This window comes from Sciurus vulgaris (genome assembly GCF_902686455.1).
Source record: "Sciurus vulgaris genome assembly, chromosome: 5".
Lineage (NCBI taxonomy): Eukaryota > Metazoa > Chordata > Mammalia > Rodentia > Sciuridae > Sciurus > Sciurus vulgaris.
Genome location: NC_136465.1, coordinates 114,638,376 through 114,666,113, shown reverse-complemented (window position 1 = coordinate 114,666,113; position 27,738 = coordinate 114,638,376). Strand labels below are relative to the sequence as shown.

Genomic DNA, 27,738 nt, shown 5'->3' with positions numbered 1-27,738 from the left:
CCTCCTTCCTTTTTCCAAGTGGCCCCCTAGAGTAACAATCTAAGACTAAACATCTCCTTCTCTCCATTTTCCGTAAAAATCCCCTCCCATCCATGCCGCTCTTTCCCTCCCCAAGCATATACCCTCATCTCTGCTCTGCCCAAGGCCTTCGGGATCCTTGCCTGCATTGCTGGCTCACTTTGTTTAAGGACACATCCCCTCTCACTTCATTCAGGTCCCAGCAAGGAACATCACTCCTCCCCATCCCACTCCCAGGAATGGTCACCCTCTGCTCTGCTTCATTTGATCCCCACCCCATCCTACCACAAAGCTTTACAAAATTGGCCACAAAACTTTGATGGCTCCATTACTCAGCACTTAATATGCAGCTGGTACATTTTATTCATTCAACAAATATGTATAAGCACCTACTATGTGCCAAGTCCTTGGAATATATCCACAAACAAAACATTGGTACACATTGATGTGCTGCAGTTTTGTCGTGTGTAAGCAGTTTTAAGAGAAAAGCTGAAAGCTCACTGAGTCAATGGTGAGTTCTCCTCCACCCTCTGGTCCTGAGCCCCAATGGCACCCTGCAGGGCCTTGAAGAGGGCACAGGGGAATGGATGTGTGAGTGTGTGCTGGTGTGTTGCATAAAGACACCACCACTGGGTGCTACTTTTATTGATGGCAGGTGGTGGACAGATAGAGGGGCAATGGGACAAACTTCCAGAGCACCAGGCTGAGAGTGTCAGCTCTATCTTAAACTCACAACCTAAGCAATCTCTTAACCTCCCCAGGCCTCAGTGTCTAAGAACACAAGTCTCAGGGGGTTTTTGGTAAAAATTACATAAGTTAACACATGTTGGGTTCTCAGAAAGTTACCTAGTATGGAAAACAATAAACATCGAGGATTTTTTTTGGGGGGGTACTGGGTCTTGAACCCAGGGGTTCTTAACCACTGAGTCACATCCCCAGCCCTTTTTAGTATTTTATTTAGAAACAGGGTCTCTCTAAGGTGCTTAGGGCCTCACTAAGTTGTTGAGGCTGACTTTAAACTCTCGATCCTCCTGTCTCAGCCTCCTGAGCCACTGGAATCACAGGCATGTGCCCCTGCACCTGGCTCAGGTTGTTATTTTTTGAGTTTGGAAGAATATCCATAAAAAAGCATTCTGCTCTGAAGATACACTACTTCCACGATTTAAAAAAAAATGCACTCCAGAAAACCTCTTGCACAGATGCACCAAAATACACGAAAAGATCATTGGTGCCAACTCAGCTCACCATACAGAACTCCAGAAAACGCCTGAGTATATGGAGGTAGAAAAGTGAATAAACTCTGTTCTATTCATATGATGAGCACTCCACAGTGAAAGCCACGCAATACAGTTGCAGGAAGCAACCCTGAACAAAAGAGACCAGAAATAAAGAATACTACAGTATGACTCCATTGTTACGAAGTTCAAAAACTGAGAAACCAATATGTCATTGAGGGGTGCTTGCATTGTTTCTAAAACTATTAAGAAAAACAAGGGGAAATTAAACACAAAGCCCAGAAGAGGGGTCACCCTAGCCAGGAAGGAGGGAAGTACAAACCTATTGGGGTATATTACATAGGCGACTCCTAAGATACCAGTATGTTCTTTCTTCCTACAGGGGCAGGTACACACCTACACATCCTTCTATGTGTGTTGACATATTTCACAACAAAAATAATTTTAACTTTCATAAAATTACTACACACTGCCAGAGCCAAGAATGGTGAGTCTCCCAACAGCCCCCGCCCCTCCCCCTCCTCCACTACAAGCTTTTCCACTTGACAAAAACAGGTTTAATCATCCTGTCAGGTCTTCAAAAATTAGCAGCAATCAATAATTTGCGAAGTTTAATGAAGTGGTGTCACACTTGAGTTTCTTCATATCTTGTTTGAAATTGTTTCTTGCATCTTGAAAATTGCTTAGCAAGGGCCAGTCATTAGTAATTAGCTCGAGTTTATGCATGGCATTTTTATAAGGAGTTATATAGCAGAAAAAGTCAAGTGTGTGGGAGATGCACCTTGACTCAACACTCCTCAGGACACCCAGCCAGCTGGTTTTGGGGAGACACTGCTGTTTGTGGACATTGCCCAGAATTAAGCTTCAGAAGTATTGGCCCAGCTGCCCCTGAACACATAAGGTAACAGCAGCTGCCACATCCTCCTCTAGATGACCAGATGGCCCAGGAGTTTGTGACCCCATGTCAATCATGTCACAGGCCCCACTCTGAATGTTTTCCACAGACACACTGAGCCCTGCCCTGCTTTCCCTCTTCCTGTTCTTTCCCCCAGCCACCCCCTTGCCCTTTCCCTATGGTGGCTCTGCTTGCCTTGTCCCTCTCCCCCGGGGCTCTCTTCAGTTTAATGCATACCCCTGTATTTTATGCAGTAGTTTTTCTAGACCTGTTCATTTGGGGTATGGTTGGTTCATAGGTAAATCAGACATAATACACTCTATCAAAAGAATTACAGGTCTAGAAATCCCAGAGTCGTAGCAGGAGCGGAAAGAGGTGGTGTCCATCCCCAGCCCGCCCTGCACATCCTACCCAACTCCTGTCCAGCCTTCAAACAGCATCAGGGTGCCCTAAGCCACTTGCACACCTCATCCACTCCTAGTTCTTTTTTATTTAAACTTTATTGGACTTTTTTTTAGATATATATGACATAGAACCCACTTTGATATAGCTATGCAAGCATGGAATATCTTATTCTTGTTAGAACCCCAGTCTTGCGGATGAACACAATGGTGGGATTCATCGTGGCGTGTTCATGGATTTACTATGGAAGTTCTGTTAGATTGGTCCCATCTTTCCTTTCCCCACCCTCCCTTCCTTTGTGCCCTCCTTGATCTAATCTTTCCAATTCCCTCTGACTCTGCCCCTCTTCCTGACTCTCCCCGCCCTAAATCCAGAGAGATCCCCTCCTAAACAACTTTCTCTATAGGGATTAAGAATAACAAGGGTTGTCATGGTTTACAGGTGAGAAAGTACCATATCTCCGACTCAACCACTTGCCAGCTGTGAGGCTCCGTCAAGTTATTTAAACTCTTTGAGCCTCCATTTCCTCATCTGTAGAATTGGGATGACAGGACATACTTCATTTGGCTGATGTGTGAATTAGAGATCATTTAAATCATATAATGATGATCACATAGTACATAAACAATAAAATACCCTTTAATCATAATAGGATTATGTTTCCCTAGAGTTCTTTCCAACTGTAAAGGTAAAAACATATTCACATGTATAATTAGCATCACCAATCTGACACTTGGTGCTTCCTGGGCTGATATAATGTGGCATAGCATCTTTTGTGAAGTATTTTGCCCCAAAATGTTTAATTTACAACTAATCAAGATCCCAGTCCAGCATTGTCCAAAAAAAAAAAATTATGGGGTAGTGAAAATGTTTTTTTTTAATCTGTACTCACCAGTGAAGTAGGCACTAGTGATATGTAGTGATCGAGGACTTAAATATACAAAGTGCAACAGAAGAACTAGATTTTTTGTTTATTTAATTTTAACTGATATCAACTTATATAGCCACTTGTATCTATTAACTACCATATTAGCAATCCAGTTGTAGATTCAACTTCCAGTTTATAGACAACACAAGGGAGAAAGCCACAGATAAATCATATAAAATCTATTTTTAAAAAATCTAGGGCAGCCTGACGTGGTGGCACACTCCTATGATCCCAGTGACTCAGAAGGCTCAGGAAGGAGGAGTACACATTCAGGATCAGCCTCAGCAACTTAGCAAGACCCTGTCTCAACTAGAAAATAAGAACTGGGAAGGTAGCTCAGTGGTTGAGTGCTTGTCCCCTAGGATGCATGACACTCTGGGCTTCACAAAAAATTAACAAATCAAATAAAAGGGGCCAAGAGTACAGCTCAGAGCATCCCTGGGTTCAAACCCATGTACCACACACACATACAAAAAAAAAAAAAATCTATGAGCAATTAGGAAAATTCAAATAAGGGATGGATAGTGAGTGGCACTTTGGAATTATAATTTTCTTACATGTGAAAAAAAGGACCATCCTTACTCTTAAGAAAAATGTGCTGATGGGGCTAGAGTATAGCTTGCTTAGCAAGCACCAGGCCGTGGGTTCAATTCCCAACATCACACACACACACACACACACACACACACCATAAATGCCTGCTGAAGTGTTTAAGGATTACTAGCGATGCTTTCTGAAACCATCACATAATGGGGCAAATGTAACATAAAGTTAACAACTGTTTAGGTATCTAGGTGGAGCATCTATCTGTGTTTGTTGTATTATTTCAACTTCTCTCTGAAAAAAAACTCATAATAAAAGTTGAAAATATGTAAAAAAAAGATTTAATAATCTGCTGAGAGCTGTCATATTAGGAAAATCAGTTAATTTTCAGTTGCCCATTGTAGAATTCAGGGTAGGGGAGATGCGAATTGGTGTTTTAGTCACTATGGAATGGAGATAGCCAGCTATGATTTGTAAACACCTCAGTCCCTTCCTCCACACATCACACTCAAGTCACAGGTCCCCTTTCCCTGGCCCCATTTTCCCCCCTTCCGGCCCTCTGCACAGCCCTCCCCCATACCCTAAGATGGGAGAATGCCCGGCCAGCAAGGCACTTTGAAGTGGAAACATGCTGAGTCCCCAAGGGCCCAGAGGTTGGCATGCTTTACAAAGAAGAGGGTGCGGGCCACTCCACCATTAAAGAACATTCTGGAGAGGCGTTGGACAAGGCTAACCGCCCAAGCCCATAAAGCTCAAATTGCCCCCACCCATCTCCATAGCCAAGCCCCTTCAGGACCTGAGCATAAATAGGACAGGAGTGGCCAGACAGGCACATTGGAGTTTCCACGAGGACTCCAGATCTCCCATCTTCTCCTCTGCAGCAAACACGTTCAGAAGCACCATGACTTGTGGATCAGGATTCGGAGGGCGAGTTTTCAGCTGCGCCTCGGCCTGCGGGCCCCGGCCCGGCCGCTGCTGCATCACCGCCGCCCCCTACCGCGGCATCTCCTGCTACCGGGGTATCTCTGGGGGCTTCAGCAGCCAAAGTGTCTGCGGGGCCTTCCGCTCTGGATCCTGCGGGCGCAGCTTCGGCTACCGCTCCGGCGGCGTGTGCGGACCCACCCCACCCTGCATCACCTCCGTGTCGGTCAACGAGAGCCTGCTGGCCCCCCTCAACCTGGAGATCGACCCCAATGCTCAGTGCGTGAAGCACGAGGAGAAGGAGCAGATCAAGTGCCTCAACAGCAGGTTCGCTGCCTTCATTGACAAGGTGGGTGTCCTGAATCACACCCTTCCTGATCCCCACCACAGGTGCACAGCCAGGCCTGGGCACTGAGGGGTGAGGCAGAGGCAGAAAGACCTCTATTTCATTGAGTGCACAGTGTGATGGAAGAGATGCACATAGATAGGCACTCCAGAACCAGGAAGACTCAACTAACAGAGAAGAAGATTGTGTGGGAAAATGGAATGGACAGTCCTTTCTGGACACAAGTTAGACTACAGGAAGTACTAGAGGAATGCTGCAGCGGGTGCTGAAACCAGTCCAGACCAAAGGCTCTGTCCAGGGCAGGAAAAGAATGTCTACAGGAGGAAGTAGGTAGGGGCAGGAGAGCCCAGTTCTGTCCTAGATGGCCTGACATCCCCATGCTGCCCATCACTAGAACCCCATTATGGGGTCTGAAAGTGGGTGCACTGGCTGAGGGCCCCAGCCTCACTAGCTTCAGAGTAGGGCTGCTGAGCCCTGAATTGGCACTTGACACGTGTCCCTCGGATGCATCTGGATGGGTAGCTGGGCTCACCTGAGAGCAGGCACGGACCTCCACAGGCCCCTTGTTCCCACCGTGCATCAAGATCAGGAAGGGGAGAAGTGGCCCTGTTCCCAGGGCCCGCCTCTGCCTAGTTTCTGCTGAGCTCCAGGGTCAGAGGCCACTTCAAACCATCACCCCCACACCAAGAGCTGGCTGACCCTGATCCCCCCTCCCACCCCGAATGGCAGGTGCGCTTCCTGGAGCAGCAGAACAAGCTGCTGGAGACCAAGTGGCAGTTCTACCAGAACCGCAAGTGCTGCGAGAGCAACCTGGAGCCCCTGTTCGAGGGCTACATTGAGACCCTGAGGCGGGAGGCCGAGTGTGCGGAGGCCGACAGCGGGAGGCTGGCCTCTGAGCTCAACCACGTGCAGGAGGTGCTGGAGGGCTACAAGAAGAAGTGAGTGTGGCCGGGTGGCGATCCCGGGGACTGGCTTTGGGAAAGCCCTTGGCACAGACGATAAGAATGCCCAGGGAGGTGGTGGCCCCGGGGCCAGGCTGAGGGAGTTGCAGCATCTGTGCATGGAGCAGGGTCTGTCCACTGTGCCCGAGAGCAGCCCTGAGGCCTGGGAGTGGCCGCCCCCACCTCAGCCTTCCACCCTCTGAGGCCACTCCAGGTGTCCCACTGCCCTGGGTGCTCAGTTCTGAGTTCTGCTGGGTCTGTGACACCTCACAGCTGAGCTGGGATTGACACCATGGCGAGAGGACCCTGGGCTGCAGCACCCAAGAGGCCATGATCCCACTGCCAGCATGGGGCAGGCCCCAGTCCTTATCTGCCTCCCGAGGTGACCTCAGAGCAGCCTTGGCCACGGGACTGGAAGGTCCCTGGTGAGCCCTCTCCATCCTCCACTCAGAGTGGAGACAGGATCCCAGACACACCTAACTCTAGCCAGAAGGGACCTGGCAGGGCCCCTTCTCGAGTGAGCAGGATGGGGTCTGCTGTCACCTGCCCTCCCTCACCTCCCTCTCTCCCATCTCAGGTATGAGGAGGAAGTTTCTCTGAGGGCCACAGCTGAGAATGAGTTTGTGGCTCTGAAGAAGGTGAGTGTCATGGCCGAGGGAGCAGCGTCCTGAGGGATTTTGGGACAGACTCTTTTGGGGGCACCGTGGGGGCTCAACCAAAGGGTGGGGTGCAGTGACCTCTGCATGTCAGGATGGGCTATTTCCAGGGCGGCAGGCCATCAAATGGCACTCCCAGGGCTGGGACAAGGGAAATGACCTTGAGATATCCAAGTGGCACCCGCCCTGGGGCAGGGGCATGGCTGCGTTGACCTCTGGCTGCCTTGCTCTGCTCTGAGGTTGTGGTCTGGGGCCGGGTCCCCTGGAGCACAGGGTTTAGTCTGTGTGCTGTGGGGCAGTTGGTCTGCTGGCATGCTGAAAGTCTGATGATGAGGACGTGAGGATCCCGTCCCAGAGTCTAGGGGACGGGGCAGAAGGACCAGGAGCGGCCGGGTGCCCTCCTGGAGGACTGCTGCGGGACGGGGAAGAGCCAGGGCAGGACTGAGGAGTCCCCTGGGCAGGCTTCCTGCAGGAGCAGAGGGGAGAGGAGAGGGAAAGGGCTCTTCCAGGCAGCTGAGCCATATCCAAGGCACCAAGGGTTTGTTGTGACAGGGGAGGAGGTGGCCAGGTGCATCTGGGAAGGGTCAGCAGGTAGGAGATGCTTGGCAGTAGGGACACTGGGGATCCTGCTTCCCTGGCCTGCGTGGAATGGGTGAGAGGAGACAGGAGTTTGGGGGCACAATCTTCATGGGACCCGTGAGCTCAAGGCCCCATGTCCCCAGGACGTGGACTGTGCCTACCTGCGCAAGTCAGACCTGGAGGCCAACGCGGAGGCGCTGACCCAGGAGATCGACTTCCTGAGGAGACTGTACGAGGAGGTGAGGGTTGCTAGGCCGGGCAGAGGGCTAGAGGGATGGGGAGAGGTGGACAGGGATTTGGATGGGGGCTCTGGGCCTGGGGTCGTGTGAGGGGCAGGGTCTGGGGACCAGGGCAGTCTGAGGAACTGGCACTGGTATGCCGAGTTGGGCTGCGGTCTCAACAGGCCTCTGACATCCCCCATCCTCGTCCTGCAGGAGATCCGCGTTCTCCACTCCCACATCTCAGACACCTCGGTCATCGTCAAGATGGACAACAGCCGCGACCTGAACATGGACTGCATCGTGGCCGAGATCAAGGCTCAGTACGACGACATCGCCAACCGCAGCCGGGCTGAGGCTGAGTCCTGGTACCGCAGCAAGGTGAGGGCTGGGGACCCCTGCCTCCTGCACCAGGTGGTAGGAGGGCTGAGCAGCATCTCTGAACAAGGCCTCTTTGGCCTGGGGACTCTGACCCCCTGGGATGGTGGGAGGAGGAAGAGGCTCTCGGGTGGGGGTGGCAGGGCGGGCTGGCGTCTGGTTGCCCGGCCCGTGCGTGCCCCATGCTGAGCCTCATGAGCCTGTCTGCCTCCCCCAGTGTGAGGAGATGAAGGCCACGGTGATCAGGCACGGGGAGACCCTGCGCCGCACCAGGGAGGAGATCAACGAGCTCAACCGCATCATCCAGAGGCTGACGGCCGAGGTGGAGAACGCCAAGTGCCAGGTATGGCTCGCCGTGCCCAACACCAGGGAGGCTGGGCCTGCCCAGTGCCACACGGCCAGGCTGGGTCCTGCGTGGACCTCACCACTAGTTCTGCAGCCCATTTGCCTGACCCGGTTCCCCAGTGTGCTCACTCCGGGGGACCCAGGTGAACAAGGCCAGAGGGCCTGTTTCTGGCATCTTGCCAGCTGTCAGGAGCACCTGGGCACATCGAGGCAATGGGCAGACTCACTCAGGGGCCCTGACCTCCCTGTCCTCTCTGGCCCCCCAGAACACCAAGCTGGAGACGGCCGTGACCCAGTCTGAGCAGCAGGGCGAGGCGGCCCTGAGCGACGCCCGCTGCAAGCTGGCTGAGCTGGAGGGCGCCCTGCAGAAGGCCAAGCAGGACATGGCCTGCCTGCTCAAGGAGTACCAGGAGGTGATGAACTCCAAGCTGGGCCTGGACATCGAGATCGCCACCTACCGGCGCCTGCTGGAGGGCGAGGAGCAGAGGTGGGCCCACCCCCTGGTAGTTTGTCTCCCCCATACCCTCCCTTGCCCAGAACTCACCTTTTACTTGGCTGATCAATGGCCAGGAGTCTGGGCTGAAGCCTGTGATTTATCACTTTGGGAAAGGAGGGTATGTAGGGGCAACCTGTTCCCTCTGGCCTTTGGCTCCTAATTTGTTGACTCTTCCTATGGATCCCACACGAAGACTTGGGAGCTCTCTTTGCAGCCTGGGCCCGGTCACTAATTTCCTTTTCTTGTCCACCCTCAGGCTGTGTGAAGGTGTTGGGGCCGTGAATGTCTGTGAGTACTGGGGCCCAGTGTGGACAGAGTTATCCCTTCTCTTGGGGGAGGTGTATGGAAAAAGAGATATCAGTGAGAGCAGAATATAAACGTTCAGCTTGTCACATCAGGAGGGACAAGAAAGACCTTGAGAAGATGCCCTAGGGAAGCGGGATGCCTTGCCCCGCCTCCCAAATTTGACTCAGCCTTCTGGGACTGCAGGTGTCAGCAGCTCCCGGGGCGGAGTCGTGTGCGGGGACCTCTGTGTGACTGGCTCCCGGCCGGTGACTGGCAGCGCCTGCAACGCCCCCTGTAGTGGGAATCTGGCGGTGAACACAGGAATGTGCGCACCCTGCAATTCTGTCACATCCTGCGGCCTGGGCACTGGCGGCGTGGGCTCCTGTGGCATTAGCTCCTTGGGAGTGGGCTCCTGCGCTGGCAGCTGCCGGAAATGTTAGTCGCTCTGGCTGCAGCCTAGGTCTGGGCCTTTCTCCTGAGTCTCCAGCTCAGCCCGGCCCAGCCTAGAGGCCTGAAGCAAGGGCTCCACTGCTTCTGCACTTGGACGGGTCCCTTTCACTCCCAGCCCCTTTGGTTTCCCTGTGTGATCCCCTGCTCCTGGGTTCTGCCACCCAGCACTGGGAACAGCTAACCCAGAAGTCCCCTTGGAGCCTAGAAAGGGGGCTCAGGGACAGGAGGGCCAGGACCAGGGTCATACCCTGGGATACCGTGGGGCCCAGGCTAGAGCCCCCCAGCCTCCCCCCTTCCTCTTCTGCCCTATTCATCTCTGTCTTACTGTGTTTCCAATAAATCAATGTAGCCAAGAGTGGACCTTGTGTGCATGTCTGTTAACCTCCTCAGGTACTGGAGTTTGAGAGGGGCCTCAAAGTCACACGGAGCAGAAAAAGACCCAGGGTTGGTGCCTCCTGGACATTTCTCTGCCTCTGGGTTCACAACAGTCTGACTTAGCCAAGCTTTGTGCTAGGCCCTACATGACAGACTTTAGTCCACACAACTTTAATGATTTTATCACACAACCTTAATGATACATCTCACAGATGAGGAAATCAAAAATTGAGACATGTGATAACTAGACCCGCCTCCCACTTGGTTTAGTGGTTCACCTGTGGTGTGAACCCTGTGCTCCTTCCATTAGACCATATCTTCCTCCCAGAAGACATCCTGTGCTCATCTGTAAACTGGTGGATAATGAATATTAGATTCCCTAGTGATGTGAAGCTTAATGAAACATCACTCATTGCTTTGGTGGGGAAGACTCATGCCTGAGTAATTTATTGGAATTCCTTAGGGGTGGATACATGAATATGATTTAAAGTTTCAGAAAGCCTTGACATAGCTTTCTTTTTCAAAACTGGAGTCTCTTTGAGGTGTGGAGACCTGCCATCACTGATACATTGCCTCAAAGATAGAAAACTATACATAGCAACATGATGTGGCCCAGAGGTGAGAGCAGAGACTCTGGTCCAGACTGTCTGGGTCCAAAATGACTGTTTCTCCCCAGCCAAAGGAACTCAGGCAATGTGCTGGCTCTCTCTATACCTATTTGCGTATCTCTAAATAATGATGATAACCGAGCACTTATCTCAAGATCAGCTTAGTATTTTGTACATTAAATACTTAAGACTGCCACAAAATAATCACTCTATGCATTTTTCACTTATAACTATTTTGCAGAGTGCAAAGTAGAAGTGTCTCCAGGGGTCAGGGCCATGGCCAGCCTCTTATTGCACTCATTCATGGTCAGAGATTACAAGTACAGGGAGAAAGCTCCACATCTTCTGGGCCAGTGAGCCCTTCAGCAGGGAGGCATTCATGACACTGACAAGGATCTTACAAGCGTGTGTGTTGCAGAGTGGGGACGGCAGCTCAGCAGCACCGTGGGCCACGGTGAGTTCCTGAACGACCATCTTAAGAGCAGAGTGAATCTCTAAACTCCAAGTTCCAAGACCAGAAAATGTAGCAGAAATGAAATTCCCCCACCCCCACCTCTCAGGACAAGAGAAATGTGAAAGAATAAAAAATCGAAAAAGGAGAAGTGAGTGGTCTGAACAAAGGCTCTTAAAAGGAGAGGAATCAAGTCATGGTCTTCTGCACATTCCTCACGAGATTCTGAGCTGGAATTCTGACAGAGCCCTGCAGAGTTCCATGGTGTGCCACTGTTGTAACCAGCTCTCTGTACTGTGACACCACACAGCTGAGACGCAGGGCCTAAGCCAGGAGTCTAGTCCTGAGGCCCAAACACCAGCTATGCCCCTCTGTCTCTCCCCCGCGTTCAGAAGCCACCTACCTCTCCAGTCCTCATGGACTCCCCATCTCTGCCACCTGATCCCTCCCCTCCTGTCTCACTGGTTACGCCAGCCTGACTGGGCCTTGAAGGTCTGCCATACATTCATTCCCTCACCTACTCGGGGTCTTGCCGCTCCCCTTCCCAGTCCAGCTCCACAAGCCTCTCTTTCCTCCAGGCTCCCGCCAGGTTGGACACACCATGTCCTTGTGGGGAACAGTGACGCAGTGGACTTCTTCACTGTGTGACCATTAGCAGGTCCCCTCCCATCCGTGGGATTCAACATACTCACTAATCTAGACTAGATATATACATATATATATATAAAATAATATATAACACAATGTATAATATAGATTATATATATAAATTATATATATATTTAATTTATATGTTTATTTATGTATAATTAATCATTTATATAATTATATGATTTTTACATAATTTATATATTATATCATCTGTTATATTATATATTATATATTGAATTATATTTATATAATTATAAATAAATTATATTATATATAAATTATATATATTTAATTTATATATGATTAATAATTTATGATTGTGTATGTAATAATTTGTATAATAATTTCTATATTGTATTATCTATATTATAATATAGATTATAGATAGATTATAATTTAATCTGGACTAGATGACTGCTAAGGTCCCTTATCAATTTAAAGCTCTGTTAAATGGGAACCTAACTAGAATAAGATATATTCCATGTTTGTATAATTATATCAAAATGGATTTTGCTGTAATGTGTAACTAAAAAGAACCAATCTTAAAAACTCAATTTTTTTTTTTTTTTTTTTTTAAGGAGAGATAGGACTGGACTTGGAGCTAGAGGGAAACAGGGAATTCGAGCTCCCTGCAACCGTGCTGCATGGGTGTGTGCTGTCTGCACATCTGCTTGTTCTGCGTAGCTTGGGGTCTATAGGTGGCTGTGTGTGAAGCAGGGTGATTATATCCTGGTACACACCCAACTCTATCAGCTGTGTGGAAACATTCGTATGTGTGTGACTGTGAAGGTTTCTCTGTGTGAGCAGGCATGCAGATGTGTGTTTACATGTGTATATGTGCTAAAGAGGGAGGTTGGTGGGTACATGTGGGCATGCGTACACTGAGTGGACCCATGTGTGGTAGTAAGGCAGGGGTCACGGATGGAGACAGGCTCAGGTGGGAGAAGTGATGGGCAGGTGCTTTGGGATGCTGTTCTGGGAAGGCATCCTCTGACTAGGGAGTCATTGTTCTAACCCTTGGGATTGCCTGCCTACCCTCTCGCCCATCTGTCATTTTAGCTCTAGCTGGGACAGAAAGAGATCAGAGGGCCTTAGAGTTTTGACAGCCTTCTTTAAAGATATTCAAAATGTTTCTAAAGGGCTGGGGGTATAGTTCAATGGTAGAGTGTATGCTCAGTACGTGCAAGGCCCTGGGTTCAACTGCCAGCATCCCCAAAACAAAACCAAACAAAAAAATCTTCCAAAGAACTCCAGTAACCAATATACTAATGCATTTGACTCTTACTGTTTTAAACGCTTTATAAGCATTTTACCTACAGCAGTATCTCCCATTCTCAAACACCCGATGAAGGTACCATTCTATTTTACAGATAAACTTTGGCTCAGAGAGACTAAGCAGGGAGGAAAAATGACTTCACCACTTAGATCTGAGATCTGATCTGGGGCGGGACTGAGACCCAGAAATAGGGGAAGAGTTTGGCCCAGGTAACAGCAAGACTGGAGCAGACTCCAGGCCTTTCCTTCCTTACTCCAAGTTGGTTTGGTTGATACCTTGCAGATGGAATTGCCACAGGAAGGACTGCATTTGGATTCCACAGAAAACTTTCAAGGGGTTATGTAGGGTGAGATATGCTGATGATAGGAAAATAGGACCCGAAATATCCCAGGACAGGGTAGATCCACCTGAACCGCAAAGCCTTAGTCCCCCATTCACATCCACTCTGTGAAAGGCCCAGGGTATACTTGAATGCGACAGTCACTGCCTTCAGGGGACTCAGAGCCTGTGAACACAACTAAGATAGCATCTGACTTATTTGAGTGCTATGAAATGTGAGGCAGGCGTGTGGCACCAGCAGAAGGATGACATCTTATGGTCCCTTGATGCCAAGAAGCAGTGACAGACTGATGACCCTCCTCCTTTCAAAAGTCACCTGACTCACGGAGCATGTAAGTGGACTGGTGAATGACTCTCCATAAAAGCACCAAGCAGTTTTCTCCCACCCCAGGCTGGAATGTGGCCCATGGCCAGGGTAATCTCTCATGGGTCCCCAAACCACAAACATTGCTGGTGACCCACGTGGGCCTCACCCAGAAAGAGATTCCAAACTGACCCAAAGCCCTTGGGAATCTCCTGGACATCAGAGGCAAGTTCAGGCTCAGGGCTCTGGAAGGGGGATGCAGGCTCAGTCCTTCAAAATGCAGGCTGCGAACACACACCTGAAACCCTGCCCACAGTCCTCAGGGACACTTCTGTCTACAATTCCCACAAAGTATTTCATCGACATGCTCATTGCAGCAGAAGCTGGAAAAACTGGCCTTGAAAATCACAGAATCTCATTACCTCCTAGCAAAATGCAAGAACACGGATCTGGATCCAGCATCCGGAAGCAGGGCAGCTCTGCTTTTGGGCTGCTCTTTTGCTTTGGGAACTGTAGGAAGAATATTTATACCATTGGTGTAGGTCACCTTTGATCCAGGGTGGTTGACATGAGCCTAGCAGGGACACATGCCCTACCCCTCAGGTGGGGGACACTTGCCAGTCAAGTTTCTCTCTCATTCCTTTTGCATGAGACTGTTCTATTTACCCAGGAAGGGGGCCTTTTGAATACCTGTTCTGGGACAGGGAAACAGGAAAACACAGCAGACACTCTGGCACTAGAGTACCTTAAAAGGTAAAGCCAGGGCCTCTGGCTAATGACGCACCTTAGCCCCACCCAGAGACATAGAAAGCAGGAACTATTGTTCCCAAGACAGATTGGTGATGTAATTCTTTGTGCAACAGAAAAGAATGTGAGTTTACTAAGCAGAAGCTGCTCTCCCCAGTGTGCATGGTAAGGAAAGAGTTCAGAAACTCAGCCTTGCTCTGGCCACCCCACCCCCAAACTGTCCTGTCTTCTACCCCCAAAGTCCAGTTGCCTTCCAAAAACTCAGATCAAACTAATTTTTCAGCCTGGAGGTACCCATGCTTCCTTCTGCCCACTTTCAGGTCACTTGCTAACCCAGAACTCAGTCCTGGGCTGCTCAGCTGTGCTCACCTCCCCCAGTCCCACCCGCAGAGGCCATCTTTTCAGAGCCTGTCCTCAAGTGCCTTGTCAGGGCAGCAGAAGACAGCTTTGCTCCCTTATCCTACTCTCCTCTCTTTTGGGTCTGTTTCCTTGTTACGCCTGTCTCCTGGGGTAGGAAGTCACCTCCAGAGACCCAGGTCTAAAATGTCTTGCTCACGGCCACATCCCCAGTGCCAAACACTATGAAAGACCCTGAGCGACTGGCCATTCAAGAACTACTGATAGGGCTGGGGAGATAGCTCAGCTGGTAGAGTGCTTGCCTCGCAAGCACAAAGCCCTGAGTTCGAACCCCAGTACCGCAAAAAGAACTACTGATAGAGTGAAGGAGTGGGTGAATAAATGCCCTTCTCAGCAACTCTGCCCAGGAGAGCTGACTGCAGATCCCAAGCTAGACCTCCCGGAAGAATTTCCCCTTCTCTTGCTTCTCCCCAAGGACCCTCTGATTCGCCCTCCCCATCCGAAGGATCGATAGCAAAGTTACCAAAAATGTCGGCCTGGTATTGCCCCCCTCCCTCATGCCAATGGGGATAAATTCGGTTCTTGTTTGGGGGTGGCCTGGGAGAAAAATTCTAGCAGCTCAGTCACTGCAGAATCGTTTATTGTAAAGAAGGAGTCCTTGGAAAAGAGGGGTGGGGGCAGCTCAGAGCGGCAGGGTGCTGGGTCCAGGGAAGCCACAGGCCATGCCTTTCCCATGGCACCAGCGACCAGGCCATCTGCCTTGGGGACAAATCTGTCACAGTTCTGTGAGCTACGTTCCAAGACCTTAGGCTCCGCAGCGAGGACTGAGAGGGAGAGGTGAAGAGAGGGCCAGCTCCATGGGAGAGGGCGCTGAGACAAAAGGGCCAAATCTTCGGGGGCAGAAGTTGGGGTTCCTGGTCTTCTCCAGAGCAGAGTGAGAAGTGTTCAGCATCCACGGCAGCCGCTGCAGCTGAAGCCGCCAACACAGCCCAGGCAGCCACAGCGCGCGCCGCCGCCGCTGGGGGCGCTCGCGTCCAGGGCACCAGAGCCGACTCGAGGCACCAGCAGGCAGGTAGGGCCAGAGGCCAAACCCGGCCTGCCGGCCGCGGCGCTACCCAGGGCTGGACGAAGAGCGGCGTGGGAGGGAGGGAACCCTCCGGTGCCCGTCCCGCCCAGGAGACCGACCGCACAAGCTTCTCCAGGGCACAGATACCCAGACTCTTCCCACCATGACACTTGTGCAGACTGCCCCAAAGGAACAGAGTCAGAGTCCTCTCCCAACACACCCAAAGAATCGCCCCCAAGAGAAGAAGAATCCCCAACCAAGGCAAGCTACACAGAGATGGCAGTCACAGATGTAAGGACAGAAATACCCCTCAGGTTGGAGGCATCCAATGCGGGGGAGGGGCAACACAAGAGCTGACCTCTACCCAAGATACATTGTTTACTTACCCACACTCCCTGCCCCAAATCCCAGACGGAGCCTGTAGGGAGAAGCAAGCAGGTAAGTGAATCTATCTACTGAGTTTTATGCTCTCCATTCTCCAAGAAAGACACTCTGACCCTCCGCAGACAGCCAAGAGACTTCCATTCTGCAAGCTCCATAGGTCCTTCTGATCCCCACAGTCCTTTGACTCAAAACTCCTTCCAGACCTTTAAATTCAGTCCTCCTGCCTTCATCCATATATTTCACTTCAGTGGATGACTTCTCGGAAGAGAAGGAAACAAAAGATGGCCCCCTTTCTTTGGCCTAAACTGACTTGAAAACTAGAAAAGGACATTTTAAACTTATAAAGAGACCACAGAAGAGACAGCTCAGAGATCTAAAGAATGTTGTTCAAGTCTCACCATCACTTTTTACCTGTCTTTGAGGTTGTCATTTATCTGCCCTGAGACCCGTCACTTGTGTGGGGATAGAACCCCTCCCTCCTAGGCTTTTGTAGGAGTTAAAGGAGACAATCATTGCAGCATGTCTGTGTGGATCCTGCCTGCTGGGAGTTCGCCCCTGCCCGCCCCTCAGCCTGGCATCTGCAGTTCACACTGGAAATGCTGGGTTTCCTCTTGCTATCTATAGTGACAAGCCAGCCCTACCAAACAGTTCTGTGTTCCCAAGCCTAGGGGAGAGAGGCAGAGGTGAAGGCACTGCACACTAGAAACCTTATTCTCACCCTGGTCTCTGCAGCTGTCTCGATGGGCAAACTGGCCCCTGCTGTCTGACATGGGGAGTGGGGGAGAGGCAAAAGACTTGTGGGCTAACCCCCTCCCTGGTGCCCAGAGTGCTCATCACCAGAACCCTTTTGTTCCCAGGCTGTAAGAAGGTGGGGAAACTGGCTCCAAGAGAATCCGTTCCCCTCCCGGGGACCCCTCCCCAGCCACTCCGTCATGCCCTGCTCACCCACAGCAACCAGAAGCACCTTCTCCCCCTCACCGGCTCTCCTCACTCTCCAGAAGTCTGCGGTAGGTGGCAATCTCCAAGTCCAGGCCCAACTTGACCATCATGAGCTCTTGGTACTCGCGCAGCTGCTGCGCAATGTCCTTCTTGGCCCGCTGCAGCGAGGCCTCCAGCCAGGCCAGCTTGCCCTTCGCACCACCCGAGGCGCCCTTCTCCTGCAGGGCTGCCAGGTTCTTGGCTCTCTCTAGTTCACAAGGCTGAGGATGAAGGGAAGACCAAGGACAGAAGACATCCTTTGTCTCCGCTCTTCTGCTGTCTAGGATCCAGATCTTTCTCCGGGGCTGGAGGGCCAGTGAGGGACTGGAGATGGTCCATGATTGTGAGAGAGAGAACGGGCCTGTGCCAGGACTGTGTCTATACTACAGGATGCAAAGAAAAATCCGCCCACCTCCTGCATTCAGAGTAGAGATTTGGTGCCAGCCATCTGGGATGGCTGAGAGAAAGCACTCTGCAATCTAGCTTGGTGACACCCCTCGTGAGAGCTAGGATCCAGGAAGCATCAGATACTACTGAGCATGTAACTCTGGGATTCGTGTCTCATGAGGAAAATCAACAGAAAGAATACCTTCCCCCATAGACACTAAAGTATGGGGGCTCAGAAAAATAATAATAGTAACAAATATTCACACTTGAGTCAAGCCTGCTGCTTGAGGAATGGGGAGATTGAACCATGACAGGCCCACCCACCTGCCCTGCCAGCCCTGCAGCCTGAACAGCGCCTCCTCCTTCAAGTTCATCAGTGCCTGGACGAGAAAAAAAAACCCTCACGGTGAATGGCCCTCAAGCCTGAGAACTCGCATTTGCAGAAAGTTAGACAAGATTGGGAGCAGAAGCAGAAGCCCTTCCAGGGGGATGTAACAAGGAGGGCTGCTGGGGAAGATGAGGGCTGGGAGGAAGAGAGACTGGGAGAAAGGACGCATCCATAAGGATCCTCTCCTTTCTAAGGCCTAAAGCTCCAGTCACAAACGCAAACGCCTGCAGGGACCTGCCTGGCTAGAAGCACTAGAGGTGAAGGGCAGGTGTTAAACAGGTGTCAGCAGTATCCAGTTCCACAGAGAAACACTCTCTTCCATTTCCCTGATGACCCAGGACCCCTCTCCAGCTTTCAATCTTTGGGTTCTCTAGATACCAGAGTTCCATGCCTTTTCTCTTCCACAAGGAAGAGTGAAGCCAAGGTGCAAAAAATGTCAAAGGGTCTCCTGCCTAGGTTCCCCAAGATTCAACTGGGAGTGGTGGGCACTGAGGCACGCCAGAACTTGTACCCCGTGAGAAGATGATAGAGGAGAAAGTGATGTCTCTTCTCTAACCAGATGTTACCACGTGGGAATTGTGGTCTAATATGGCCAGATGTTTGTGTTTTAAAGAAAACAGGAATTCTAGGTAAAATCTTGCATTTTCTGGAAGTGGGCAAAGACTCAAAAAAGGCACAAAAACGTAATACCCATAAAAACATAACTATACAACCATCATATATTCCTACATATTTACTACATGCTAGTTACCCACATGAGGTACATGGAGCCCTAGGCTAAGGTAGGCATGATGCATACATGCAGCCTGTTTCTGTTTGCTCACACGTTTACAAAGAGAAAACTCTGGAGGGTTTCTAGCTAAAGATGTGAGGGTCTGGAATACTTGTCATAACTAATGGGCACCCTCCTTCTGTCGCCAGCCTGCCACCCCCTTTCCCACGCCTCACCTGACCCTGAGCACCGTCCACCTCCACAGCCAGCTGCTGAATGGCCTGGTTAAGCCTGTTCAGATTCTCCTTGCTGTGCCTCAGGCCCTGGGTGTGCTTCTGTGTGGCCGCCTCCATCTCCTCACACTGGAGTGGGCAACAGAAGAGGACAGAGGGCAGGGAGGAGAGAGAGCAAACCAGGACCAAACGGCTCCAGTGCCCACCCTCCACGGCCATCATGGATGGCCAACTCACTTCTCTGGATATCTGTATGTCCACCTGAAAAGGGGATGACAATCTGTCATATCCCCAGAGTTGTTGGGAGAACACGATGCACCGGGCGGCCAGGCCAGGAGATGTCAAAGGCAGTCCACGCTCCGCCATACAGGGTACCAAGCTGGACAGCAACTTGCTGCATTGAGCTTTAGGACTCAGCATCCAGCATTTATCCCCAGCAGAGGGACAGTTAAACTCCAGGAAACTGATTATTGCAGTTTATCTCATGTGACCACCAAAATGAATATAAAAAGCATTTGATATAATTCAAAAGTGATTTCTAACTTTAAAAATACTTTTTCAAATCTAGGAATCTAAGGAAACCCACTTAATTTGATGGATGCTATAAATCAGAACCCAGTGACAGGGATCCAAGCCCCAAGTCTTTCCTCAAACCAAGACCGCTGTGGAAAGTGCTGTCAACAGGAGATGAAGCTGGTGGCACTTTTGCCTGTACATGCAATACATAAACAGCTTGGGCACAGTGCCCTACACTTTTCCAGGTCTTTTCTGCCACCATCTCACTGGCGGCTCACGTCTATCTGTGAAGTAGGCCAGGTGGAGCCCACTGTCTGTAACCTTTCCCTGGTGAGCAGGGACTCATTCCACCTACCATGTGCACAGAAGTAAGGGCTCAGAGAGGTGTGAGGGACCCTGCCAGTCAATGCTGAGCCAGAATGCATTTTTTTTAATATTTTTAGTTTCAAATGGACACAATACCTTTATTTTGTTTATTTATTTTTATGTGGTGCTGAAGAGTCTCACACGTGCTAAGCAAGCGCTCTACCACTGAGCCACAACCCCAGCTCCAGGATGCATTTTCTACCCTGGGAGATATTAAAGTCACTCACACCTCTCAACCCGGAGAGTGGGAACTTCACACCAGAACAGTGCAAATTTCTCTCTAGGGCAGATGGAGTGGGAGGAACAGCTGGGAACAGATACAAAACATCCTCTCCCACCAATTTCTGCTATGTCCCCACTGTCCACCGGTTCCTGCTCCTGTTCCCTAAAGGTGTAGACACAACAGAAAAGCTTGTGCCCGACTGGGTCCCACAGATCTGAGTGGAGTCCAAGACCCTGATCCCTGCGTGACCCATGAGTCACCTGGACAAGTCTCACCATGTGAAAGGAGCTATAATTTCCTCCAGTGTCTCTTGAACATCAAAGCCCAGCGCCAGTCCACAGAGCTCCAGAATCCTCACCCCTGAGGCCTCTCCTTCCTGAGGGCTTTGTGACCTCACCTTATTTCAGGCGCAAAATTCTGACCTGGAGGTCTCAGAGACAGGGGATGGAAAGAGGCCATCCTGTGACTGAGATGGGAAAATGGAAGTCCCTGGATTGAAGTGAAAGGGAAAGTGAAGGAAAGTGGAAGAGAGAGAAGGCTACTTCAGATGGGGGAAAATGTGTGGAGCTAGTTTGGGAGTGGACAACAGGGAGCCACAGAAGGTGATTGAGTAGAAGAGTGGCCTGATGTGGCATGTCACTTACGAAAGCCAGTCTGATAACAGTGTGGAAGATGACAGGAAGGTAAGAAACTGGGCTAGGGATGGCAGTTCCCAGAGTTGGCAGGAAATCTGGGGTGAGGCTCTGACTAAGCCAGAGGAGGGAGCCGGGACCAGGGAGCACAAGCTGCCATTGGCATTTTCCTTATGTTTTATAAATTTCTCATACATGCAAAAGAGCATCTATAACACATGTTCGATGATTTAAATAGCAACGATAATAAAACAAATCGTGTGCTTACCAGTGCCTCAAAAGTCTCCTGGGGACCCATGCTGACCCACTATCCATGCCCTGCCCCTTCCTCTGGGTTTTTATGTTAGTCTTTCCCTTGCCTTTCTTTGTTCTGTCATATGCATATATCCCTAAACTATTGTCTAGTTTCATCTACCTTTAAGCTTTATATAAATAGGATCGCACCGTGTGCTTCTATAACTTGCTTTTTCCTCCCTCACATTAAAATTTGAGATTCATCTCTTTTGGTGCACATAGCTTTGTTTATTTTTCAGTGATGTGTAGCATCCCAAATGTGCAGCTGCTTATTCAATTTCCATGAGTAGTGCACATGTGCTTTTTGGTTTTGTTGTAACAAATGACAATGCTACAACAGATATATTTGTACTTACCTGTTGGCACACTTCAGCAAGAGGTTCTTAGGGCTACTGGCAGTCAAGTTTTTTAATTTTTTTAATTTTTTTTTATTTTTTGTAATGGGCACTTAATCACTGACCCACATCCCCAGCCCATTTTTATTTTTTTTCTTGAGACAGGGTTAAGTTGCCTAAGACCTCACTAAATTGCTGAGGCTGTCCTTGAACTTGCAATCTCCTGCCTCCAACTCCCAAGCCACTGGGATTAAACATTATTTTATTACAGTTTGGAGTAATATATATATACACATACACATATATATGTACATATTTTTATATACATATATATTAGCCTGAATTACTACCCAAATACATACATAGTACATAAGCAAAAATTATATTATTTATAATGTAAAATTATTTATTAAACAACTACGCATCACTACTGTGTATAATGGACTATAATATTCTGACTAACTACCTTAGCACATTTTCACTTTTGATTTATATTCTTGTGTTTTAGGTTCATTTCTTATAAACAGCATTTTGCTTTTCTTATTTATTTAATAATATGATAGAAATGAAATATTCATGAATATTTTGCCAAACTGGCAGTATTACTGGGAATTGCTAACAAGTCACCTACAGGCTCCTCCCTGTGCCTGTCCTTTGCTACCAGACCAGAGCTCATCACTACCCTGAAGTTGTGCTTAATCTCCTTGCTCTTTTTTTTTTTTTTTTTTTTAGTTTTATCAAGTACATGCATGTACCTAAAAATGTATTTCTTTGTTTTTCCTGTTTTTTTTTTTTACAGAAAGTGTGTCATGAAGTACCTGTGTTTTTGATTCAACATTATGTAAATGGGATTCCTCCACTAGTGTTTGTAGTATTCTATTGTGTGATGATAGGACACTTTATGTAATTCATATTTTTTTTTTGCTTCTTCCTCTTAAAAACACAGTGCAATGAACATTTCCCTGCATGTCCTCTGATGCACATTATTTGGAGTTTCTGGATCATAGGATGGTCAGATGTTTTAACCTTGCAAGATAATATAAAACTATTTTCCTAAGTTGTTATAATAATGTATACTTTGATCACAGTGTATAAAAGGTTCACATCCTTCCCAGTGGATCTTCATTTTTAATAATTAAATGATGCAATAAATCTTGTCATTTTTGATCTTGCTTTGTATTTTCATGATTACTATTGAAGTTTAATATCTCTTTAAATTATAAATATTCTTTGTATTTTTGCACATTACTTCTTTATCACTTATATGTACTACAAATATTGTCTTCAAGTTTACAAGTTGTCTTTGACTTTCTTCATGGCCTCTTTTCAGAAATAAAAGTTCCAAATGTAAGGCATCCTTAATTTACCAATCTTTTATTTTGAGCATTGTATTTCTTGTTTAAAAATCCTTCCCTATACCAAAATCAGAGAAAGAAAGTTTGTTGCTTTTCACATTTATGATTTTAATTTGTTTAGAATTGATTTTGTGTATAATAGAGGACAGAGATCATCCAGTTTCAAATTTTTTCCTGTGGATAACTATGCACAGATCCTCTTTTCCCTGTACCTCTGTTGTATATCAAACTTTTATATAACCATTGTTATATTAAGGTTATGCTCTTGTTTATCAAAGTTTACACATAAATTTGTTTATATGTGTATATAAATGTACAGGATATCTATTTTGTTCCATTGGTTAATTGGTCCATCCTTGTATGAATACCACAGTGCCCCAATTACTATTGCTTTATAATAAGTTAAGATCCCTGAAAGAAGGGTAGTCCACTCATTCCTTTTTATTGGTGCCTTGGCTATTCTTTACATTTGTTCTTCCTTATAAATTTTAGAATCAACTCATCAAGATTTTTGTTGTTTGAAACTTGATTGTAGTTACATCCACCCTGTAGATCAGTTTAACCAGAATCAATATGTTATCATAGCAATGCTTCCTATCTATGAACATGGTATATCTGTCATTTAGTTAGGTCCTCTTTGTTATCATTGATTTCCTATAACTTTTTTTTTTTTTTTTTTTTGTTGCTGGGGATCAAACCCAGGGCCTTGTGCTTGCAAGGCAAGCACTCTACTGACTGAGCTATTTCCCCAGCCCCCTATAACATTTTTATAATGATATATTTCTCAAGGTATAGACCTCTCCATATTCATTACATTTATTTCTAAGTATCTTATGGATTTTTAATTTTATCAATTTTATTGAGATAAAATTTGTATACAATACAATGCACACATTTCAAGAGTACAGTTCAACAAATTTTGACAGATGTGTGCCTCACGTTAACCACCACTGAATGAAAAGAGAGCATTTCCATCACCTTAGAAAGTTCCCTGATGCCCTTTGCCATCAGCTCCTCACCCCATCCCAGATCAATACTGACCTAATTTTTATCACTGAAGATAAGTTTTACTAGTTCTAGAACTTCAAATGAGTGAAATCATACAGTATATATTTTATTTCTTTTTTTAAATTTAGCCAATTATTTTTTAGATTCATCCTTGTTGCTTCATGAACCTACTAGTAGTTCATTCTTTTTTATTGTTGAGTGATCTTCCATTGTCTACCCAGTTTGTTTATCCATTCACCTGTTGATAAACATTTGGGTTGTTTCCAGTTTGGAGCTATTATGAATAAAGTTCCTAGGAAATTTGTATACAAGTCTCTGTATAGACCTGCTTTCAATTCTCTTGGGAAAATGCCCCAATCGCTGTATCACTTAATAAATGCATGTTTAACTTAATAGGAAATTGTCACACAGGGGCTGGATGTACCTCAGTGATAGAGCACTTGCCTAGCATGTGTACTGCCCTGGGTTCAGTCCCCTGCACAGCAAAATAAAATGAAATTGGCATACAGTTTTCCAAGGTAGCCTAGCATTTTACACGCCATTAACATTCCAGCTGATTCACACTTGGCATTGTCAGTATTTCAAATTTTAGCTTTCTCATGGTGTTACTGAGGGGAAATCTAAACAAACCCTCCAACTTCGTTTACTCCTAATTGACTTAAAAATTCACAGCTGGTTAATGCATTGTGAGTCTCCCACTGGTTTTGCTATAGATAACACCTCTGATGTGTGTGTTATGATGATAACAGTTGCCTAGGTTACTCTATGGGGACCTAATGGCGACTTTTGCTAAAAACACTGACTCTTTCCTTGAACCTAGAAGTCAGATAGATGAACTGGGTGCAGTAGCACATGCCTGTAATCCCAGTTACTTGGGAGGCTGAGGCAGGAGATTGGAAAGTTCAAGGCAAGCCTCAGCAACTTAGTATGACCTTGTCTCAAAATAAAAAACATTCATTGATGAAGTCAGACTTCTTTATTTTTACATTTAATGTAATTATCGATGAATGCACTTAAGTCAACCAACTTGTGATTTCCCATCATTCCTTCTGTTTGCTTGCTTTGGTTTTGCTTTTGGTTGTTCTCTATTGTTCCTTTCCTGCCTCCTTTTGGATTAATCATGATTCAGTGGTAGAGCCCCCCTGGTTTCAATCCCCTAATACTGTGAAAAAAGGAAGGAAGGAAAGACAGGAAACACCAGACTATGGAAAGAATAAAAAGAGGGTGGACCCAAGTTCCTGGAAGTATTCCCAGAAAATATTTGAATATTCCTCCCCTTTATTAGCCTATCTCTTTCCCTCATTATTCTCATCCTATATCTGTAATCTCTCAACCCCCTGGAGTTGAGAAGCAGATTTGCCAGCATGCCTCCCACTTCTCCATTCTCTGGAGAAGAAGCCTTTCTTTCTCCCCAACTCATCTATCAGATTGGTTGAGCTTCTGAGCCTTAAGTCAGTAACAGGCGTGAAGTAGGTTCACTGTGCAGAGGTTACCATTTTGTCCAAGTCTGGTGAGACAGGACACATATATGCATCAAGTTACATGAAGTGGATTTCTTACTTACAGATCAGTAACAAAGAACAATGGAAGCCTTAAATCTTTTGTGAGCACAAGGTTCAGGAAGCTGCCTGGAGGGGATGGAGTCACAACTGCACATGCACCATTTGCACCCAGATGAAGGACCCCAAAAGGTAGCTGCCCTGAGTTCTACCCCTCAGAGATGACATGAAACACTGAACTAAAATACTGAAGGACTTTCTGGCGGCAAGACAGCCCAGACTGTTCCAGCAGCCCCTCCCCGTCTCAGGATGCTGAATTCTCAGCACATTCTGCAGTTTTTCTTGGGACTTCAAGCAAGAAAGGGAGAGAGCTGGGTCAGACCAAGGACACCCAAAGAACTGCCAGGCAGGGGGTATTATGTATTTTCTCCTTGTGGCTTTAATTTGGATTTCCTTCATGACTAATAATGATGAGCAACTTTTCACGTGCTTGTTGACCTTAATATATTTCCTTTTGTAATAAGTTGATTCAAGTCTTTTGCCCATTTTAATTGCGTTGTTTTTCTCATTGTTGAAGTCAGACTTCTTTATTTTTACATTTAATGTAATTATCGATGAATGCATTTAAGTCAACCAACTTGTGATTTCCCATCATTCCTTCTGTTTGCTTGTTTTGGTTTTGCTTTTAGTTGTTCTCTATTGTTCCTTTCCTGCCTCCTTTTGGATTAATCAAATATCTTAAAATAATTGTATTTATTTTATTGGCTTTATAGCAATATTTTATTTTGGTAATTACTCTAGAACTAACAATATGCATCCTTAATCTATCAAAGTCAATCGAGAGCTAACACTGTGCTACTCCACACTTCTCCACTGACATTTCATACTCCACAGCACAATTCATTCACCCACACGGATATCGTGAAATATGTATTTGTTTTTTGTCTAGTTTCCTGGGATACACTCTTAAAATTCTTGGAATCTCAGAAGTGATAGTATCTTGTGTATGCTACTAAGTTGACTGATGGCTGGCAGCCCCTGTGGAGCTTCTAGATCAGGACTGGTCAGAGGAAAGAAGTCAGGATTAAAGGGTGGGGACTTTTAGCCCCAACCCCATCTTTAGGGAGGAAAGAGGGGCTAAAGATGAAGTTGGTCACCAGTGGCCAATGACCGAGTTTATCATGCCTATGTAATGAAACCACCCTAAGACCCTAAAGGACAGAATTTGGAGAGTTTCTGAATAGCTGTCATGGGGTTTCTGGGGGGTGGGCATGAGGCTTGGAAGCTCCACCCCCAACCCTATGCATCTCTTCATTGCATCCTTTGTAAATCACAGTGATGGATGCCTTTGTACCACCTTTTTTGGGGGAAGTACAGGGGATTGAACCCCGGGGCACTTAACCACTGAGCCAAATCCCCACCCCTTTTTATATATTACTTAGAGACAGGGTCATGGTAAGTTGCTTAGGGTCTCACTAAGTTGCCAAGGCTGGCTTTGAACTTACGATCCTCCTGCCTCAGCCTCCCAAGACACTGGGATTACAAGCGTGCGCCGCTACACTGGGCTTGCTCCACTCTTGTGTTTCCAAAATGTCTTTATTTCATCCATATTTTGAAGGATATTTTTGCTGGCTATAAAATTCTTAGTTTACTATTATCTGACCATTATCACTTCTGACAATCAGTCAGTGGTTCTGTCCTGGTCTCTTTCAAAACATTTTTTTTTAACTTTCAGTAGTTCAGAATTTTCACTCTGATATGTCTATTTTGATATTATTTTTAATTATTATGCTTTCAGTCCCTTGATAACTTGGAGTTGATGTTTTTATCAAATATAAAAATTTTTTTCAAATATTTTTCTGCCTCATTCCCATTCTCTTTTCCTTTTGGGATACCTATTACATATATGCTCAATTATTTGATGTGGTACCATGGGTTCCTAAGGTTGCTATTTTTTCTTTATTCTTCGGACTGGAGAATTTCTATGCATCTGTCTTCTAGACCACTGACCCTACTATAATGGGAACGACACAACAAAGATTGCTGCCCAGGCATTAGGAGATTGCTGCCCAAGCACACCAAATGGCCCAGGCCTATGGGCAGAAATAAGAACTTAGAGGCATCTCTCCTCCCAGCAGAATTGGCTCCACACTATCTCTACCCTTCCTTTTAAATGGACCATCAGGCATTTGACTACAAACTCAAAGCAACCACACCCTATTCTCTTATATACCCTGCTAACGTTATCAGAGTCCTTGGGTAAAGGCCCCTGCTCTAGTGGTCTCAAGAGACCAGGTTCAGTCACCCATCCCAATATGTCAATCAGAGAGATGAGCAGTGGTAAAGGACAGAAAAGGAGCTTTTGATCAGCATGGCCACACTAGGAAGAATAGATATAGGGATACAGTGGCCAAAAATCTGTCTTCAAGGGACTGACAGACACTTCAAGGTTTTATAGAAAAGGGAACTTGTATGACTGAGGGGTTTGCAGAGCTGACAGAGTAAGTCATCTGGTCAGACCACAGTCTGGTCCGTCATTATCTCAGCTCTGACTGTAAGAGATAACTCTGGAGAAGTCAGTTTGAGAGAGCAATCCGATTCCCCTGAGATGTTTGCTC

The 27,738-nt window shown here is 47.3% G+C and overlaps 1 protein-coding gene across 1 annotated transcript; it reads left to right on the top strand.

Moving 5' to 3' along the window:
• Positions 1-4,873: 4,873 nt before the first annotated feature.
• On the top strand, positions 4,874-9,921 carry LOC306661745 (keratin, type II cuticular Hb1). Its single transcript, XM_079140901.1, has 9 exons — positions 4,874-5,291; positions 6,018-6,226; positions 6,807-6,867; positions 7,608-7,703; positions 7,899-8,063; positions 8,278-8,403; positions 8,672-8,892; positions 9,158-9,189; positions 9,391-9,921. The coding sequence occupies exons 1-9, from the start codon at positions 4,923-4,925 to the stop codon at positions 9,624-9,626; spliced, it is 1,515 nt and encodes a 504-aa protein (XP_078997027.1). The 5' UTR covers positions 4,874-4,922; the 3' UTR covers positions 9,627-9,921.
• The last annotated feature ends 17,817 nt before the right edge of the window (positions 9,922-27,738 follow it).

What these genes read in the sequence shown, in the direction of transcription:
- LOC306661745 (XM_079140901.1), top strand. Translation starts at nt 4,923, where the DNA reads ATGACTTGTGGATCAGGATTCGGAGGGCGAGTTTTCAGCTGCGCCTCG. An exon ending in CTGGAGGGCTACAAGAAGAA is followed by an intron (nt 6,227 to 6,806) that starts GTGAGTGTGGCC and finishes CTCCCATCTCAG; the next exon opens with GTATGAGGAGGAAGTTTCTC. An exon ending in AGTCCTGGTACCGCAGCAAG is followed by an intron (nt 8,064 to 8,277) that starts GTGAGGGCTGGG and finishes TGCCTCCCCCAG; the next exon opens with TGTGAGGAGATGAAGGCCAC.